This window comes from Oncorhynchus keta, unplaced genomic scaffold (assembly GCF_023373465.1).
Source record: "Oncorhynchus keta strain PuntledgeMale-10-30-2019 unplaced genomic scaffold, Oket_V2 Un_contig_349_pilon_pilon, whole genome shotgun sequence".
Classification (NCBI taxonomy): Eukaryota; Metazoa; Chordata; class Actinopteri; order Salmoniformes; family Salmonidae; genus Oncorhynchus; species Oncorhynchus keta.
Window position 1 is genome coordinate 140,001 of NW_026287285.1, and position 20,000 is coordinate 160,000.

The 20,000-nt window shown below is 45.5% G+C and overlaps 1 protein-coding gene across 1 annotated transcript in view; it reads left to right on the forward strand.

The window, feature by feature from the left end:
- The window catches only part of LOC127924014 (protein sidekick-1-like), a 179,850-nt gene that overhangs the window by 113,348 nt on the left and 46,502 nt on the right, over nt 1-20,000 (forward strand). The window contains 2 exon segments of the mRNA XM_052508362.1: nt 9,608-9,802; nt 14,755-14,956. Coding sequence (XP_052364322.1) covers nt 9,608-9,802; nt 14,755-14,956 — 397 coding nt within the window.

Below are 20,000 nucleotides of genomic sequence, written 5' to 3' on the forward strand. Positions count from 1 at the left end.
CACTTGGTCCCACTGTACCATTGTAATCATCAGTCTTAACACTTGGTCCCACTGTAACATTGTAATCATCAGTCTTAACACTTGGTCCCACTGTAACACTGTAATCATCAGTCTTAACACTTGGTCCCACTGTAACATTGTAATCATCAGTCTTAACACTTGGTCCCACTGTAACATTGTAATCATCAGTCTTAACACTTGGTCCCACTGTAACACTGTAATCATCAGTCTTAACACTTGGTCCCACTGTAACATTGTAATCATCAGTCTTAACACTTGGTCCCACTGTAACACTGTAATCATCAGTCTTAACACTTGGTCCCACTGTAACACTGTAATCATCAGTCTTAACACTTGGTTCCACTGTAACATTGTAATCATCAGTCTTAACACTTGGTCCCACTGTAACACTGTAATCATCAGTCTTAACACTTGGTCCCACTGTAACATTGTAATCATCAGTCTTAACACTTGGTCCCACTGTAACATTGTAATGATCAGTCTTAACACTTGGTCCCACTGTAACACTGTAATCATCAGTCTTAACACTGTTTGGTCCCACTGTAACAGTTGTAATCATCAGTCTTAACACTTGGTCCCACTGTAACATTGTAATCATCAGTCTTAACACTTGGTCCCACTGTAACATTGTAATCATCAGTCTTAACACTTGGTCCCACTGTAACATTGTAATCATCAGTCTTAACACTTGGTCCCACTGTAACACTGTAATCATCAGTCTTAACACTTGGTCCCACTGTAACATTGTAATCATCAGTCTTAACACTTGGTCCCACTGTAACATTGTAATCATCAGTCTTAACACTTGGTCCCACTGTAACACTGTAATCATCAGTCTTAACACTTGGTCCCACTGTAACATTTAATCATCAGTCTTAACACTTGGTCCCACTGTAACATTGTAATCATCAGTCTTAACACTTGGTCCCACTGTAACATTGTAATCATCAGTCTTAACACTTGGTCCCACTGTAACACTGTAATCATCAGTCTTAACACTTGGTCCCACTGTACCATTGAAATAATAATCATCAGTCTTAACACTTGGTCCCACTGTAACATTGTAATCATCAGTCTTAACACTTGGTCCCACTGTAACACTGTAATCATCAGTCTTAACACTTGGTCCCACTGTAACACTTGTAATCATCAGTCTTAACACTTGGTCCCACTGTAACATTGTAATCATCAGTCTTAACACTTGGTCCCACTGTAACATTGTAATCATCAGTCTTAACACTTGGTCCCACTGTAACATTGTAATCATCAGTCTTAACACTTGGTCCCACTGTAACACTGTAATCATCAGTCTTAACACTTGGTCCCACTGTAACACTGTAATCATCAGTCTTAACACTTGGTCCCACTGTAACATTGTAATCATCAGTCTTAACACTTGGTCCCACTGTAACACTGTAATCATCAGTCTTAACACTTGGTCCCACTGTAACATTGTAATCATCAGTCTTAACACTTGGTCCCACTGTAACATTGTAATCATCAGTCTTAACACTTGGTCCCACTGTAACACTGTAATCATCAGTCTTAACACTTGGTCCCACTGTAACACTGTAATCATCAGTCTTAACACTTGGTCCCACTGTAAGCTGTAATCATCAGTCTTAACACTTGGTCCCACTGTAACATTGTAATCATCAGTCTTAACACTTGGTCCCACTGTAACATTGTAATCATCAGTCTTAACACTTGGTCCCACTGTAACACTGTAATCATCAGTCTTAACACTTGGTCCCACTGTAACATTGTAATCATCAGTCTTAACACTTGGTCCCACTGTAACATTGTAATCTCAGTCTAATAACACTTGGTCCCACTGTAACACTGTAATCATCAGTCTTAACACTTGGTCCCACTGTAACACTGTAATCATCAGTCTTAACACTTGGTCCCACTGTAACACTGTAATATCAGTCTTAACATCCCAGTCTTAAATCACTAACACTTGGTCCCACTGTAACACTGTAATCATCAGTCTTAACACTTGGTCCCACTGTAACATTGTAATCATCAGTCTTAACACTTGGTCCCACTGTAACATTGTAATCATCAGTCTTAACACTTGGTCCCACTGTAACACTGTAATCATCAGTCTTAACACTTGGTCCCACTGTAACACTGTAACATTGTAATCATCAGTCTTAACACTTGGTCCCACTGTAACATTGTAATCATCAGTCTTAACACTTGCTCCCACTGTAACACTGTAATCATCAGTCTTAACACTTGGTCCCACTGTAACACTGTAATCATCAGTCTTAAACTTGGTCCCACTGTAACATTGTAATCATCAGTCTTAACACTTGGTCCCACTGTAACACTGTAATCATCAGTCTTAACACTTAGTCCCACTGTAACATTCATCCAGTAGAAGATGTATTCTGAAGATCCGGTTGCCGGGACACAGGACCAATTAGGGTTCTTTGGGTTGTCCTCATAGGAGAACCCTTTGAAGAACCCTTTTTGGTTCCAGGTAGAACCCTCTTCCATATAGAACCGTTTCCACAGAGGGTTCTACCTGGAACCATTAGGTTATCCTGTGGGAAGAACCCTCTTGGGTTCCATATAGAACCGTTTCCACAGAGGGTTCTACCTGGAACCATTAGGTTATCCTGTGGGGAAGAACCCTCTTGGGTTCCATGTAGAACCGTTTCCACAGAGGGTTCTACCTGGAACCATTAGGTTATCCTGTGGGGACAGCCGAAGAACCCTATGGTAAGCTATTTTTCTAAGTGTGCAGTTCAACCACTCTGCTCTGATGGCACCATGTGTCTGTCTGTGTGTGTCTGGCTATCACTCACCAACATGACGTAGGGAGCACAACTATTAAACGTACTGATGCAAGACCCTCCTATAGGATATAGATATAGAGTGAAATAGAAGAGATAGACGGCAGCAGACAGGGACTGTAGATATAGATATAGAGTGAAATAGAAGAGATAGAGAGACGGCAGCAGACAGGGACTGTAGATATAGATATAGAGTGAAATAGAAGAGATAGAGAGATGGCAGCAGACAGGGACTGTAGATATAGATATAGATAGAAATAGAAGAGATAGAGAGACGGCAGCAGACAGGGACTGTAGATATAGATATAGAGTGAAATAGAAGAGATAGAGAGACGGCAGCAGACAGGGACTGTAGATATAGATATAGAGTGAAATAGAAGAGATAGAGAGATGGCAGCAGACAGGGACTGTAGATACAGAAGAGATAGATAGATCTAGAGAGAAGATAGCAGACAGGGATTCTCAGAGGGGTGAGGTGGCAAGCACAGGTGTAGAGCTGAATAGAGAGAGAGCCATAGAGAAAATGATGAGAATGTGAATAGTGTTGTTTTGTCCTCTGCGGGCAAAGACAGACCAGACAGAGTGATGTCTTGCAGGGGGAAGGACATTTAGTGTGACACCTCCATTTGACAGAGGGCATCTGTCTTTCCTCACCTCACAAGCACAGCAAGGACAGAGAGAGAGAGAGAGAGAGAGAGAGAGAGAGAGAGAGAGAGAGAGAGAGAGAGAGAGAGAGAGAGAGAGAGAGAGAGAGAGAGAGAGAGAGAGAGAGAGAGAGAGAGAGAGAGAGCAGAAACAAAGAGAGAGAGGGGGAGAGAGAGAGACAGACAGAGAGAGGAGAGAGAGAGAGAGAGAGAGAGAGAGAGAGAGAGAGAGAGAGAGAGAGAGATAAAGAGAGAGAGAGAGAGAGAGAAAGAGTGAGAGAGAGGCAGAGACAGAGAGAGAGAGAGAGAGAGAGAGAGAGAGAGAGAGTGAGCAGAGGGGGAGAGAGAGAGTGAGAGAGAGTTACAGCATCATGTTACAACAAATGGAAAGAGGAGGAGTCTAATTAATACTTATGAAATACCTCCAGTGCCTTCAGAAAGTATTCATACCCCTTGACTTTTTCCACATGTTGTTGTGTTACTGGTCTGTATTTGTAATAGGAGATGTTGTGTTACTGGTCTGTATTTGTAATAGATTACATTGAGATGTTGTGTTGCTGGTCTGTATTTGTAATAGATTACATTGAGATGTTGTGTTACCGGCCTGTATTTGTAATAGATTACATTGAGATGTGTTACTGGTCTGTATTTGTAATAGATTACATTGAGATGTTGTGTTACGGGTCTGTATTTGTAATAGATTACATTGAGATGTTGTGTTACTGGCCTGTATTTGTAATAGATTACATTGAGATGTGTTACTGGTCTGTATTACTGGTCTGTATTTGTAATAGATTACATTGAGATGTTGTGTTACTGGTCTGTATTTGTAATAGATTACATTGAGATGTTGTGTTACTGGTCTGTATTTGTAATAGATTACATTGAGATGTTGTGTTACTGGTCTGTATTTGTAATAGATTACATTGAGATGTTGTGTTACTGGTCTGTATTTGTAATAGATTACATTGAGATGTTTTGTTACAGCCTGTATTTGTAATAGATTACATTGAGATGTTGTGTTACTGGTCTGTATTTGTAATAGATTACATTGAGATGTTGTGTTACTGGTCTGTATTACTGGTCTGTATTTGTAATAGATTACATTGAGATGTTGTGTTACTGGTCTGTATTTGTAATAGATTACATTGAGATGTTGTATTACAGTCTGTATTTGTAATAGATTACATTGAGATGTTGTGTTACTGGTCTGTATTTGTAATAGATTACATTGAGATGTTGTGTTACTGGTCTGTATTTGTAATAGATTACATTGAGATGTTGTGTTACTGGCCTGTATTTGTAATAGATTACATTGAGATGTTGTGTTACTGGCCTGTATTTGTAATAGATTACATTGAGGTGTTGTGTTACTGGCCTACACATTACCCCATAATGTCAAAGTGGAATTATGTTTTTACAAATGTTTACAAATGTTGTTTTTTTAATGAAAAGCTGAATTGATTCAATATGTATTGGACCCCTTTGTTTTGAGCCTAAATAAGTTCAGGAGTAAAAATGTGCTGAACAAGTCACATAAGTTGCAAAGACTCAGTCTGTGTGCAATAATAGTGTTTAACATGAGGCGGCAGGGTAGCCTAGTGGTTAGAGCGTAGGGGTGGCAGGGTAGCCTAGTGGTTAGAGTGGAGGGGCGGCAGGGTAGCCTAGTGGTTAGAGCGTAGGGGCGGCAGGGTAGCCTAGTGGTTAGAGCGTAGGGGCGGCAGGGTAGCCTAGTGGTTAGAGCGTAGGGGCGGCAGGGTAGCCTAGTGGTTAGAGTGGAGGGGCGGCAGGGTAGCCTAGTGGTTAGAGCGTAGGGGCGGCAGGGTAGCCTAGTGGTTAGAGTGGAGGGGCGGCAGGGTAGCCTAGTGGTTAGAGTGTAGGGGCGGCAGGGTAGCCTGGTGGTTAGAGTGTAGGGGTGGCAGGGTAGACTAGTGGTTAGAGTGTAGGGGCGGCAGGGTAGCCTAGTGGTTAGAGTGGAGGGGCGGCAGGGTAGCCTAGTGGTTAGAGTGTAGTCCTGTAGCTCAGTTGGTAGAGCATGGCGCTTGTAACGCCAAGGTAGTGGGTTCGATTCCCGGGACCACCCATACGTAGAATGTATGCACACATGACTGTAAGTCGCTTTGGATAAAAGCGTCCGCTAAATGGCATATATTATTATTATTATATTATAGAGGCGGCAGGGTAGCCTAGTGGTTAGAGTGTAGGGGCGGCAGGGTAGCCTAGTGGTTAGAGTGTAGGGGCGGCAGGGTAGCCTAGTGGTTAGAGTGTAGGGGCGGCAGGGTAGCCTAGTGGTTAGAGTGGAGGGGCGGCAGGGTAGCCTAGTGGTTAGAGCGTAGGGGTGGCAGGGTAGCCTAGTGGTTAGAGTGGAGGGGCGGCAGGGTAGCCTAGTGGTTAGAGCGTAGGGGCGGCAGGGTAGCCTGGTGGTTAGAGTGTAGGGGTGGCAGGGTAGACTAGTGGTTAGAGTGTAGGGGCGGCAGGGTAGCCTAGTGGTTAGAGTGGAGGGGCGGCAGGGTAGCCTAGTGGTTAGAGTGTAGGGGCGGCAGGGTAGCCTAGTGGTTAGAGTGTAGGGGTGGCAGGGTAGACTAGTGGTTAGAGTGTAGGGGCGGCAGGGTAGCCTAGTGGTTAGAGTGGAGGGGCGGCAGGGTAGACTAGTGGTTAGAGTGGAGGGACGGCAGGGTAGCCTAGTGGTTAGAGTGTAGGGGTGGCAGGGTAGCCTAGTGGTTAGAGTGTAGGGGCGGCAGGGTAGCCTAGTGGTTAGAGTGTAGGGGCGGCAGGTAGCCTAGTGGTTAGAGTGTAGGGGCGGCAGGTAGCCTAGTGGTTAGAGTGGAGGGGCGGCAGGGTAGACTAGTGGTTAGAGTGGAGGGACGGCAGGGTAGCCTAGTGGTTAGAGTGTAGGGGTGGCAGGGTAGACTAGTGGTTAGAGTGGAGGGACGGCAGGGTAGCCTAGTGGTTAGAGTGTAGGGGCGGCAGGTAGCCTAGTGGTTAGAGTGTAGGGGCGGCAGGGTAGCCTAGTGGTTAGAGTGGAGGGGCGGCAGGGTAGACTAGTTGTTAGAGTGGAGGGACGGCAGGGTAGCCTAGTGGTTAGAGTGTAGGGGTGGCAGGGTAGCCTAGTGGTTAGAGTGTAGGGGCGGCAGGGTAGCCTAGTGGTTAGAGTGTAGGGGCGGCAGGTAGCCTAGTGGTTAGAGTGTAGGGGCGGCAGGTAGCCTAGTGGTTAGAGTGGAGGGGCGGCAGGGTAGACTAGTGGTTAGAGTGGAGGGACGGCAGGGTAGCCTAGTGGTTAGAGTGTAGGGGTGGCAGGGTAGACTAGTGGTTAGAGTGGAGGGACGGCAGGGTAGCCTAGTGGTTAGAGTGTAGGGGCGGCAGGTAGCCTAGTGGTTAGAGTGGAGGGGCGGCAGGGTAGACTAGTGGTTAGAGTGGAGGGACGGCAGGGTAGCCTAGTGGTTAGAGTGTAGGGGTGGCAGGGTAGACTAGTGGTTAGAGTGGAGGGACGGCAGGGTAGCCTAGTGGTTAGAGTGTAGGGGTGGCAGGGTAGACTAGTGGTTAGAGTGTAGGGGTGGCAGGGTAGCCTAGTGGTTAGAGTGTAGGGGTGGCAGGGTAGCCTAGTGGTTAGAGTGTAGGGGCGGCAGGTAGCCTAGTGGTTAGAGTGTAGGGGCGGCAGGTAGCCTAGTGGTTAGAGTGGAGGGGCGGCAGGTAGCCTGGTGGTTAGAGTGTAGGGGTGGCAGGGTAGCCTAGTGGTTAGAGTGTAGGGGCGGCAGGTAGCCTAGTGGTTAGAGTGGAGGGGCGGCAGGGTAGCCTAGTGGTTAGAGTGTAGGGGTGGCAGGGTAGCCTAGTGGTTTGAGTGTAGGGTTGGCAGGTAGCCTAGTGGTTAGAGTGTAGGGGCGGCAGGTAGCCTAGTGGTTAGAGTGGAGGGGCGGCAGGTAGCCTGGTGGTTAGAGTGTAGGGACGGCAGGGTAGCCTAGTGGTTAGAGTGTAGGGGCGGCAGGGTAGCCTAGTGGTTAGAGTGTAGGGGCGGCAGGTAGCCTAGTGGTTAGAGTGGAGGGGCGGCAGGTAGCCTGGTGGTTAGAGTGTAGGGACGGCAGGGTAGCCTAGTGGTTAGAGTGTAGGGGCGGCAGGGTAGCCTAGTGGTTAGAGTGTAGGGGCGGCAGGTAGCCTGGTGGTTAGAGTGTAGGGGCGGCAGGGTAGCCTAGTGGTTAGAGTGTAGGGGTGGCAGGTAGCCTAGTGGGTAGAGTGTAGGGGCGGCAGGGTAGCCTAGTGGTTAGAGTGTAGGGGCGGCAGGTAGCCTAGTGGTTAGAGTGGAGGGGCGGCAGGTAGCCTAGTGGTTAGAGTGGAGGGGCGGCAGGTAGCCTAGTGGTTAGAGTGTAGGGGCGGCAGGGTAGCCTAGTGGTTAGAGTGTAGGGGCGGCAGGGTAGCCTAGTGGTTAGAGTGTAGGGGCGGCAGGGTAGCCTAGTGGTTAGAGTGTAGGGGCGGCAGGGTAGCCTAGTGGTTAGAGTGTAGGGGCGGCAGGGTAGCCTAGTGGTTAGAGTGTAGGGGCGGCAGGGTAGCCTAGTGGTTAGAGTGTTGGATTAGTAACCGGAAGGTTGCAAGTTCAAACCCCCGAGCTGACAAGGTACAAATCTGTCCCTGAACAGGCAGTTAAGCCACTGTTCCCAGGCCGTCATTGAAAATAAGAATGTGTTCTTAACTGACTTGCCTGGTTAAATAAAGGTTAAAAAAATATATAACATTGATGTATTAACTAAGGTAGGACAACACTGTATGTATTAACTAAGGTAGGATAACACTATGTATTAACTAAGGTAGGATAACACTATGTATTAACTAAGGTAGGATAACACTGTATGTATTAACTACGGTAGGATAACACTATGTATTAACTAAGGTAGGATAACACTATGTATTAACTAAGGTAGGATAACACTGTATGTATTAACTAAGGTAGGATAACACTATGTATTAACTAAGGTAGGATAACACTGTATGTATTAACTAAGGTAGGATAACACTGTATGTATTAACTAAGGTAGGATAACACTGTGTATTAACTAAGGTAGGATAACACTGTGTGTATTAACTAAGGTAGGATAACACTGTGTGTATTAACTAAGGTAGGATAACACTGTGTGTATTAACTAAGGTAGGATAACACTGTATGTATTAACTAAGGTAGGATAACACTGTGTGTATTAACTAAGGTAGGATAACACTGTATGTATTAACTAAGGTAGGATAACACTGTATGTATTAACTAAGGTAGGATAACACTTTGTATTAACTAAGGTAGGATAACACTATGTATTAACTAAGGTAGGATAACACTGTATGTATTAACTAAGGTAGGATAACACTGTATGTATTAACTAAGGATAACACCCACAGTGTAATATATAGTAGGATAACACCCACACCCACAGTGTGATATATGGTAGGATAACACTGTGTGTGTGTGTGTGTGTGTCTGCACATGTGTGTGTGTGTGTGCTGATCTTGTTGAAAGCCTGTTTCCTGTCTCCTGGTGTGTCATCTCCCTTTGGGCTCTAGGATCTAAAGTAGGCCACACACACACACACTAGAACAACCACCCTCCCCGCAAAACCCACAAACGCCCTCACCAGAACACCAGGATTCTACATAAAGTAACTTTGTCTCTTTAACTCTCTGTCTCTCCTCCCTCCACCCCTCTCTTCCCCCTCCCTCCTCCTCTCCCTCCTCATCTCCCTCTCCTCCCTCCACCCCTCTCTTCCCCCTCCCCCTCCTCCTCCTCCTCCTCCTCTCACTCTCCTCCCTCCACCCCTCTCTTCCCCCTCCCTCCTCCTCCTCCTCCTCATCTCCCTCTCCTCCCTCCACCCCTCTCTTCCCCCTCCCTCCTCCTCTCCCTCTCCTCTCCTCCCTCCACCCCTCTCTTCCCTCTCCCCCCTCCTCCTCCTCCTCCTCCTCCTCCTCCTCCTCCTCCTCCCTCTCCCCCTCCCCTCCACCCCTCTCTTCCCTCTCCCTCTCCTCTCCCCTCCACCCCTCTCTTCCCCCTCCCTCCTCCTCCTCCTCTCCCTCTCCTCCTTCCACCCCTCTCTTCCCCCTCCCTACCTCCTCCTCACTTCTCTCTCCTCCTCCCTGCCGTCCTCCCTCTTCCCCCTCTCATAGGTTATCAGATAGCGTACCGTCTGGATGCCGGCGACCCCATGCGGTTCACTACGGTGGAGGTGGGGTCGACCGCGCGTCAGTTTACAGTCAGCGGTTTGACCGGAGACCAGGCCTATGTGTTCAAGTTGACCGCTAGGACCTCTCAGGGACGGGGCAGAGCTGAGGAGGCTGTAGTTATCACCACCGAACGCAGAGGTAAGAGACACAGTACACAGAGACACAGAGACACAGAGACACAGAGACACAGAGACACAGAGCTGAGGAGGCTGTAGTTATCACCACCGACCGCAGAGGTAAGAGACACAGAGACACAGAGACACAGAGCTGAGGAGGCTGTAGTTATCACCACCGAACACAGAGGTAAGAGACACAGTACACAGAGACACAGAGCTGAGGAGGCTGTAGTTATCACCACCGAACACAGAGGTAAGAGACACAGTACACAGAGACACAGAGCTGAGGAGGCTGTAGTTATCACCACCGAACACAGAGGTAAGAGACACAGTACACAGAGACACAGAGACACAGAGCTGAGGAAGCTGTAGTTATCACCACCGAACACAGAGGTAAGAGACACAGTACACAGAGACACAGAGCTGAGGAGGCTGTAGTTATCACCACCGAACGCAGAGGTAAGAGACACAGTACACAGAGACACAGAGCTGAGGAGGCTGTAGTTATCACCACCGAACACAGAGGTAAGAGACACAGTACACAGAGACACAGAGACACAGAGCTGAGGAGGCTGTAGTTATCACCACCGAACACAGAGGTAAGAGACACAGAGACACAGTACACAGAGACACAGAGCTGAGGAGGCTGTAGTTATCACCACCGAACACAGAGGTAAGAGACACAGTACACAGAGACACAGAGACACAGAGACACAGAGACACAGAGCTGAGGAGGCTGTAGTTATCACCACCGAACACAGAGACACAGTACACAGAGACACAGAGACACAGAGACACAGAGCTGAGGAGGCTGTAGTTATCACCACCGAACGCAGAGGTAAGAGACACAGTACACAGAGACACAGAGACACAGAGCTGAGGAGGCTGTAGTTATCACCACCGAACACAGAGGTAAGAGACACAGTACACAGAGACACAGAGACACAGAGCTGAGGAGGCTGTAGTTATCACCACCGAACGCAGAGGTAAGAGACACAGAGACACAGAGACACAGAGCTGAGGAGGCTGTAGTTATCACCACCGAACGCAGAGGTAAGAGACACAGTACACAGAGACACAGACACAGAGACACAGAGACACAGAGCTGAGGAGGCTGTAGTTATCACCACCGAACACAGAGGTAAGAGACACAGTGACACAGAGACACAGAGACACAGAGACACAGAGCTGAGGAGGCTGTAGTTATCACCACCGAACACAGAGGTAAGAGACACAGTACACAGAGACACAGAGACACAGAGACACAGAGACACAGAGCTGAGGAGGCTGCAGTTATCACCACCAAACACAGAGGTAAGAGACACAGTACACAGAGACACAGAGACACAGAGCTGAGGAGGCTGTAGTTATCACCACCGAACACAGAGGTAAGAGACACAGTACACAGAGACACAGAGACACAGAGCTGAGGAGGCTGTAGTTATCACCACCGAACACAGAGGTAAGAGACACAGTACACAGAGACACAGAGACACAGAGACACAGAGCTGAGGAGGCTGCAGTTATCACCACTGAACACAGAGGTAAGAGACACAGTACACAGAGACACAGAGCTGAGGAGGCTGTAGTTATCACCACCGAACACAGAGGTAAGAGACACAGTACACAGAGACACAGAGCTGAGGAGGCTGTAGTTATCACCACCGAACGCAGAGGTAAGAGACACAGAGCTGAGGAGGCTGTAGTTATCACCACCGAACGCAGAGGTAAGAGACACAGTACACAGAGACACAGAGACACAGAGACACAGAGCTGAGGAGGCTGTAGTTATCACCACCGAACGCAGAGGTAAGAGACACAGTACACAGAGACACAGAGCTGAGGAAGCTGTAGTTATCACCGAACCAGAGGTAAGAGACACACAGAGACACAGAGACACAGAGACACAGAGCTGAGGAGGCTGCAGTTATCACCACCGAACACAGAGGTAAGAGACACAGTACACAGAGACACAGAGACACAGAGCTGAGGAAGAGTTATCACCACACAGAGGTAAGAGACACAGTACACAGAGACACAGAGACACAGAGCTGAGGAAGCTGTAGTTATCACCACCGAACACAGAGGTAAGAGACACAGTACACAGAGATACACAGAGACACAAACACAGAGACACAGTACACAGAGACACAGAGACACACACACCACAGTTACACAGATACACAGTAAACAGAGACACAGTACACAGAGACACAGAGACACAGTACACAGAGACACAGTACACAGAGACACAGTACAAAGAGACACAGTACACAGAGACACAGTACACAGAGACACAGTACACAGTACACAGAGACACAGTACACAGAGACACAGTACACAGAGACACAGTACACAGAGACACAGTACACAGAGACACAGAGACACAGTACACAGAGACACAGTACAAAGAGACACAGAGACACAGTACACAGAGACACAGTACACAGAGACACAGTACACAGAGACACAGTACACAGAGACACAGTACAAAGAGACACAGAGACACAGTACACAGAGACACAGTACACAGAGACACAGTACACAGAGACACAGAGACACAGTACACAGAGACACAGTACACAGAGACACAGTACACAGAGACACAGAGACACAGAGACACAGTACACAGAGACACAGAGACACAGTACACAGAGACACAAAGTCACAGAGACACAGTTCACATTATAAAGCATTACTCATAATAAACTGAGATAGCTTTTGAATAACACACATGTACATAATAAACTTTGAGCATGAGTCTACATTACTGACACACTACAGGATCAATATGAACACCGGGCCAATTACACGCTCCCTCAAAACTGAGACATCTGTGGCATTTTGTTGTGTCATCTATCTATGACATCATCTGTGGCATTTTGTTGTGTCATCTATCTATGACATCATCTGTGACATTTTGTTGTGTCATCTATCTATGACATCATCTGTGACATTGTGCCATCTATCTATGACATCATCTGTGGCATTGTATGACATCATTATGTGGCATTGTGTTGTGTCATCTATCTATGACATCATCTGTGGCATTGTGTCATCTATCTATGACATCATCTGTGACATTGTGTTGTGTCATCTATCTATGACATCATCTGTGGCATTGTCATCTATCTATGACATAATCTGTGGCATTGTGTCATCTATCTATGACATCATCTGTGGCATTGTGTCATCTATCTATGACATCATCTGTGACATTGTGTCATCTATCTATGACATCATCTGTGGCGTTGTGTTGTGTCATCTATCTATGACATCATCTGTGGCATTGTGTCATCTATCGATGACATCATCTGTGGCATTGTGTCATCTATCTATGATATCATCTGTGGCATTGTGTCATCTATCTATGATATCATCTGTGGCATTGTGTCATCTATCTATACATCATCTGTGGCATTGTGTCATCTATCTATGACATCGTCTGTGGCATTGTGTCATCTATCTATGACATCATCTGTGGCATTGTGGCATCTATCTATGACATCATCTGTGGCGTTGTGTTGTGTCATCTATCTATGACATCATATGTGGCATTGTGTCATCTATCGATGACATCATCTGTGGCATTGTGTCATCTATCTATGACATCATATGTGGCGTTGTGTCATCTATCTATGACATCATCTGTGGCATTGTGTCATCTATCTATGACATCATCTGTGGCATTGTGTCATCTATCTATGACATCATCTGTGGCATTGTGTCATCTATCTATGACATCATCTGTGGCATTGTGTCATCTATCTATGACATCATCTGTGACATTGTGTCATCTATCTATGACATCATCTGTGGCATTGTGTCATCTATCTATGACATCATCTGTGGCGTTGTGTTGTGTCATCTATCTATGACATCATCTGTGGCATTGTGTCATCTATCTATGACATCATCTGTGGCATTGTGTCATCTATCTATATGACATCATCTGTGGCATTGTGTCATCTATCTATGACATCATCTGTGGCATTGTGTCATCTATCTATATGACATCATCTGTGGCATTGTGTCATCTATCTATGACATCATCTGTGGCATTGTGTCATCTATCTATATGACATCATCTGTGGCATTGTGTCATCTATCTATGACATCATCTGTGGCATTGTGTCATCTATCTATGACATCATCTGTGGCGTTGTGTTGTGTCATCTATCTATGACATCATCTGTGGCATTGTGTCATCTATCTATGACATCATCTGTGGCATTGTGTCATCTATCTATATGACATCATCTGTGGCATTGTGTCATCTATCTATGACATCATCTGTGGCATTGTGTCATCTATCTATGACATCATCTGTGGCGTTGTGTTGTGTCATCTATCTATGACATCATCTGTGGCATTGTGTCATCTATCTATGACATCATCTGTGGCGTTGTGTTGTGTCATCTATCAGCTATGCACAGACTGGTTTCTCACAACTTCTAAAATGTGCCAGCTGGATAAATAAAACCAAATGTGCCAGCTGGATACACACTGATATGGTAACACACAAACACACGCACACACCATTGGTTATAGTGTGGTGTGACTCAAAGCTCTGTTGTTCCATGATACTACCAGCTGAACTGGTAGAGTTCTGCTCTGTTGGGGGCTTAGACCCAAGCTGAAGGATCAACGGACTATGGAGATCACTGAATAATACCTCTCTCTGTCTCTCAGTTCAATAGACTTCATTTACATGGCCAGTTAAATCTCTCTCTCTCCCTATTTCTCTCTCTGTCTCTGTCTCTCTCTCTCTCCTTATTTCTCTCTCTGTCTCTGTCTCTCTCTCTCTCTCCCTATTTCTCTCTCTCTCTCTCTCTCTCTCTCTCTTTCTCCCTATTTCTCTCTCTGTCTCTCTCTCCCTATTTCTCTCTCTGTCTCTCTCTCTCTCTCTGTCTCTCTCTCTCTCCCTATTTCTCTCTCTGTCTCTGTCTCTCTACCTCTCTCTCCCCCCTCCAGAGCGTCCCTCTCCCCCCAGGAAGTTGTCCGTCCCCCAGGGGGAGGTCCAATCTCGTAGGCTCCGCCTCCACTGGGTTGCCGGGATGACAGGCTCCTCCCCCCTACGGTACTACTGCCTGCAAACCAGAGAGCTTCCAACCGGAGACTGGACCAGTCACTCTGCTGATATACCACACAATTACACAGCCTGGACCGTAGAGAGGTAACCATGACCACCACACAACCACAAAACAACTAAAACCAGGGCTACAAATCATATTTTTTTCTTATTGGTAGCACTGGTGCTCCTAACTGTCACTGGTGCTCCTAACTAGCACTGGTGCTCCTAACTGTCACTGGTGCTCCTAACTGGCGCTGGTGCTCCTAACTGGCGCTGGTGCTCTTAACTGGCACTGGTGCTCCTAACTGGCGCTGGTGCTCTTAACTGGCACTGGTGCTCCTAACTGGCACTGGTGCTCCTAACTGGCGCTGGTGCTCTTAACTGGCACTGGTGCTCCTAACTGGCGCTGGTGCTCCTAACTGTCACTGGTGCTCCTAACTAGCACTGGTGCTCTTAACTGGCACTGGGGCTCCTACCTGGCGCTGATGCTCCTAACTAGCACTGGTGCTCCTAACTGGCGCTGGTGCTCCTAACTAGCACTGGTGTTCCTAACTGGCGCTGGTGCTCCTAACTGGCGCTGGTGCTCCTAACTGGCACTGGTGCTCCTAACTGGCACTGGTGCTCCTAACTTTCGCTGGTGCTCCTAACTAGCACTGGTGCTCCTAACTAGCACTGGTGCTCCTAACTGGCGCTGGTGCTCCTAACTGGCACTGGTGCTCCTAACTGTCACTGGTGCTCCTAACTAGCACTGGTGCTCTTAACTGGCACTGGTGCTCCTAACTGGCGCTGGTGCTCCTAACTGGCGCTGGTGCTCCTAATTAGCACTGGTGCTCCTAATTAGCACTGGTGCTCCTAACTAGCACTGGTGCTCCTAACTGGCGCTGGTGCTCCTAACTAGCACTGGTGCTCCTAACTGGCACTGGTGCTCCTAACTAGCACTGGTGCTCCTAACTAGCACTGGTGCTCCTAACTTTAAAAAATGTAGGTGCACAACATAAAGTCTAGGAGCACCAGAATATTTTGTATTTTTTTATTGATTGAGATATAGCATATATAGTCCCAGTCAGTATTGGATAGAATGCCTGCCTGTGGGGGAAACAACCTGTGGTTACCTAGGTTACTCCAAAGGAACAACAACAAAAATGTTTTCAAACGTAATTTTCATGAATTACCAAACTACATTTAAGAGAAGTAGGACTTTTCTAAATTGTCCGTTCCACAGCATTCTCACTATGTCAAATTCTAGGGCTTCGCTCATGCCCTTTTTCATGACGGTGCTAGCAGAGAGTGAGTGCTAGCTAGTTACCGACCAGAATGTTATGCTAGCAGAGAGTGAGTGGTAGCTCGCTACCGACCATGAACGTTACACTAGCAGTGAGTGAGTGCTAGCTAGCTACCGACCGGGACATTTTGCTGGAAGTGAATGAGTAGCTAGCTAGCACATAGGAAAAAACCTAGAGAAGAACCAGGCTATGTGGCCAGTCCTCTTCTGGCTGTGCCGGGGGAGTATAAAGGCATGGCCAAGACATCCACAATTCTACACCAAGATGTCTCTTTATGACCAGCAGGGTCAAATAATAATAATCACAGTGGTTGTAGAAGGTGCAACAGGTCAGCACTTCAGGAGTAAATGTCAGTTGGCTTTTCATAGCCGATCGTTCAGAGTATCTCTACTGCTCCTGCTGTCTCTAGAGAGTTTAAAACAGCAGATCTGGGACAGGTAACACGTCCAACAGGTCAGGGTTCCATAGCCGCAGGCAGAACAGCAGTACGACCAGGTGGACTGGGGACAGCAAGGAGACATCAGGCCAAGTAGTCCTGAGCATGGTCCTAGGGCTCAGGTCCTCCGAAAGAAAGAAAGAAAGAAAGAAAGAAAGAAAGAAAGAAAGAAAGAAAGAAAAAGAGAGAGAATTAGAGAGACTATACTTAAATTCACACAAGACACCGGATAAGACAGGAGAAATACTCCAGATATAACAGACTGACCCTAGCCCCCCAATACATAAACTATTGCAGCATAAATACTGGAGGCTGAGAAAGGAGGGGTCGGGAGACACTGTGGCCCCATCCGATGATACCCCCGGACAGGGCTAAACAGGCAGGATATAACCCCGCCCACCTTGCCAAAGCACATCCCCCACACCACTAGAGGGATATCTTCAACCACCAAACCATCCTGACACAAAACTCTATAGCCCAGCCAAAGATTTATTTAACGGCACAAAAAACCCGGACAGGAAGATCACGTCAGTGACTCAACCCACTCAATGACATTCCTAGGGATTTAATAGAGCCCTAGTAAAAATGACCTATTGTTACGTGAATATCTCTTGGAGATTTGGGCCCATATGAATTCTTTCTACTTTTGAAGTACATGTTGTGCAATATTTCATTTAAATATTTAATCCTGTAAAGACATTTTTGCTTATAATGAAAAGCTAGAATGTTGATATAAAACATTATTATTATTATTATTATATATTATTATTATTATATTATATATTATTATATATTATTATTATATTATATATTATTATTATTATTATTATTATATTATATAAAACATTGAAATGACAAAGTCATCAGTGGATTACTAGGTTTCTACATTGTGTAAACGCACCACCGACATCCACAATTCTACACCGTCTCTTTAAAAGGGTCAAGTTTGTGACTGATGACATGAGATCAGTCGTTCATTTGTTGTTGTGATCATTGATATCCCCCTTTCCTCTCTTTCCGTGATGTTTAGATATACTGGTAAAGTAACCAGGTTGTTAGCTAGCTAGCTAATTAATGAGGTAACATGACTGAACAAAGTGTAAACAAATACCTGTGTGTGGTTTTGGAACGACATGGTTTATGAATAGGACCTAAAAGCAAACGTTTTGGTCCATCAGTCACTGTGGCAGGTAGATAGAAAAATAGACTCAAAACTCTTACCAGCCAATACATTTATTTAATAACACAAAAAAACACAAAAAACTCTTACCAGCCACTACCTTTATTTAATAACACAAAAAAAACACAAAAAACTCTTACCAGCCAATACATTTATTTAATAACACAAAAAAACACAAAAAACTCTGACCAGCCAATACATTTATTTAATAACACAAAAAAACACAAAAAACTCTTACCAGCCAATACATTTATTTAATAACACAAAAAAACACAAAAAACTCTTACCAGCCACTACCTTTATTTAATAACAAAAAAAACACAAAAAACTCTTACCAGCCAATACATTTATTTAATAACACAAAAAAACACAAAAAACTCTGACCAGCCAATACATTTATTTAATAACACAAAAAAAAAACACAAAAACTCTTACCAGCCAATACATTTATTTAATAACACAAAACAACACAAAAAAACTCTTACCAGCCACTACCTTTATTTAATAACACACAAAAAAACACAAAAAACTTGTTTCTCATTTATTTTCTCCAAGTTTCGTTGTTTTTTCTCTAGGTTTTCACTGTAGAATATCTATATATATATTTACCTTTTTGGTAAAAGTACAGTGATCTCCATGGTAACCGTTGTTATAGTAAAACAACTCGATTGGATGTTCTAGGTCTTACATGTTTAAACCACATCAGGATCAACAGCCTTTGGAAATGTAGTAGTTCTATCATTTCAGTTGTTGCACCTCAGAAGAATGATGTTTGGCTGGCTGTTTTTTTCTGGAAACTTACCATGGAGATCGCTGTACTTTGTAGATGAGCCGATTTTGTAGTTAAGATTTTCATTTAGAAAGTTTTATGGGGAAAAGCCTTTAGACTGTTGCGGCATCGCTAACTGGTTTCACAAAGTGTTAGACACAGGCCGTTCCCATGGCGTTACGGATTCAGAGAGTTGCAGGAAATACAAATCATTGATGCGTTCTTTAATATTCTTTACATGTCGGCTTTGGATTGAAGGAATCTGCGCTGGCTGTTTCCTCCAGGCCTCTGAAACAACGGGGGGAAGAGAGAGAGAGAGAGACACAGAGAGACACACAGAGAAAGACACAGAGAGGGAGAGACACAGAGAGAGACAGAGAGAGGACACACAGAGAGAGAGACACTGAGAGAAACACACAGAGAGAGAGACACAGAAAGAGACACAGAGAGAGACACAGACAAAGACAGAGACACAGAGAGAGAGACACAGAGAGACACACAGAGAGACACACAGAGAAAGACACAGAGAGAGAGAGACACAGAGACACACAGAGAAAGACACAGCGAGAGAGAGACACAGAGAGAGACACAGATAGAGAGATGGAGGAAGGAAATCATAAGATCTCTCTACCTCTCTCTCTCACTACCTCTCCACCCCCCACCCTCTCGCTCTCTCTCTCTCTCTGTCTATGTCTCTGTCTCTGTCTCTCTCTCTCTCTCTCTCTCTCTCTCTCTCTCTCTCTACCTCTCTCTCTCTCTCTCTCTCTCTCTCTCTCTCTCTCTCTCTCTCTCTCTCTCTCTCTCTCTCTCTCTCTCTCTCTCTCTCTCTCTCTCCCTCTCTCTCTCTCTCTCTCTCTCTCTCTCTCTCTCTCTCTCTCTCTCTCTCTCTCTCTCTCTCTCTCTCTCTCTCTCTCTCTCTCTCTCTCTCTCTCCCTCTCTGTCTCTCCCTCTCTGTCTCTGTCTCTCTCTCTCTCTCCCTCTCTCTTTTTGCTGTTGTAGTTTATGTTGTTGATTGCTTTAGTTCACAGGGATTTAGACACTCCAGATTACACACACGCAGACACACACACACACACATTATTTATCCCTAATGGTTGTTTTCATCGTAGTCCCCAGGCCCAGTGCTGCTGCCATCCCACCCCCTCTGAGGCAGCTGTCTTTGATGTTGTATTCCTACGATACCCACAATTCCCCAGGAACACTTCCTGTCCCCCTCCACGATCACATTACCATACAGTCACAACACAATATTAAAGTCAATTCAATTCAGGGGGCTTTATTCACATGGGGAACATGTGTTAACATTGCCAAAGCAAGTGAAGTAGATAATATACAAAAGTGAAATAAACAATAAAAATGAACAGTAAACATTAAACATACAGAAGTTTCAAAACAATAAAGACATTACAAATGTCATATTATGTCTATATACAGTGTTGTAATGATGTGCAAATAGTTAAAGTACAAAAGGGAAAATA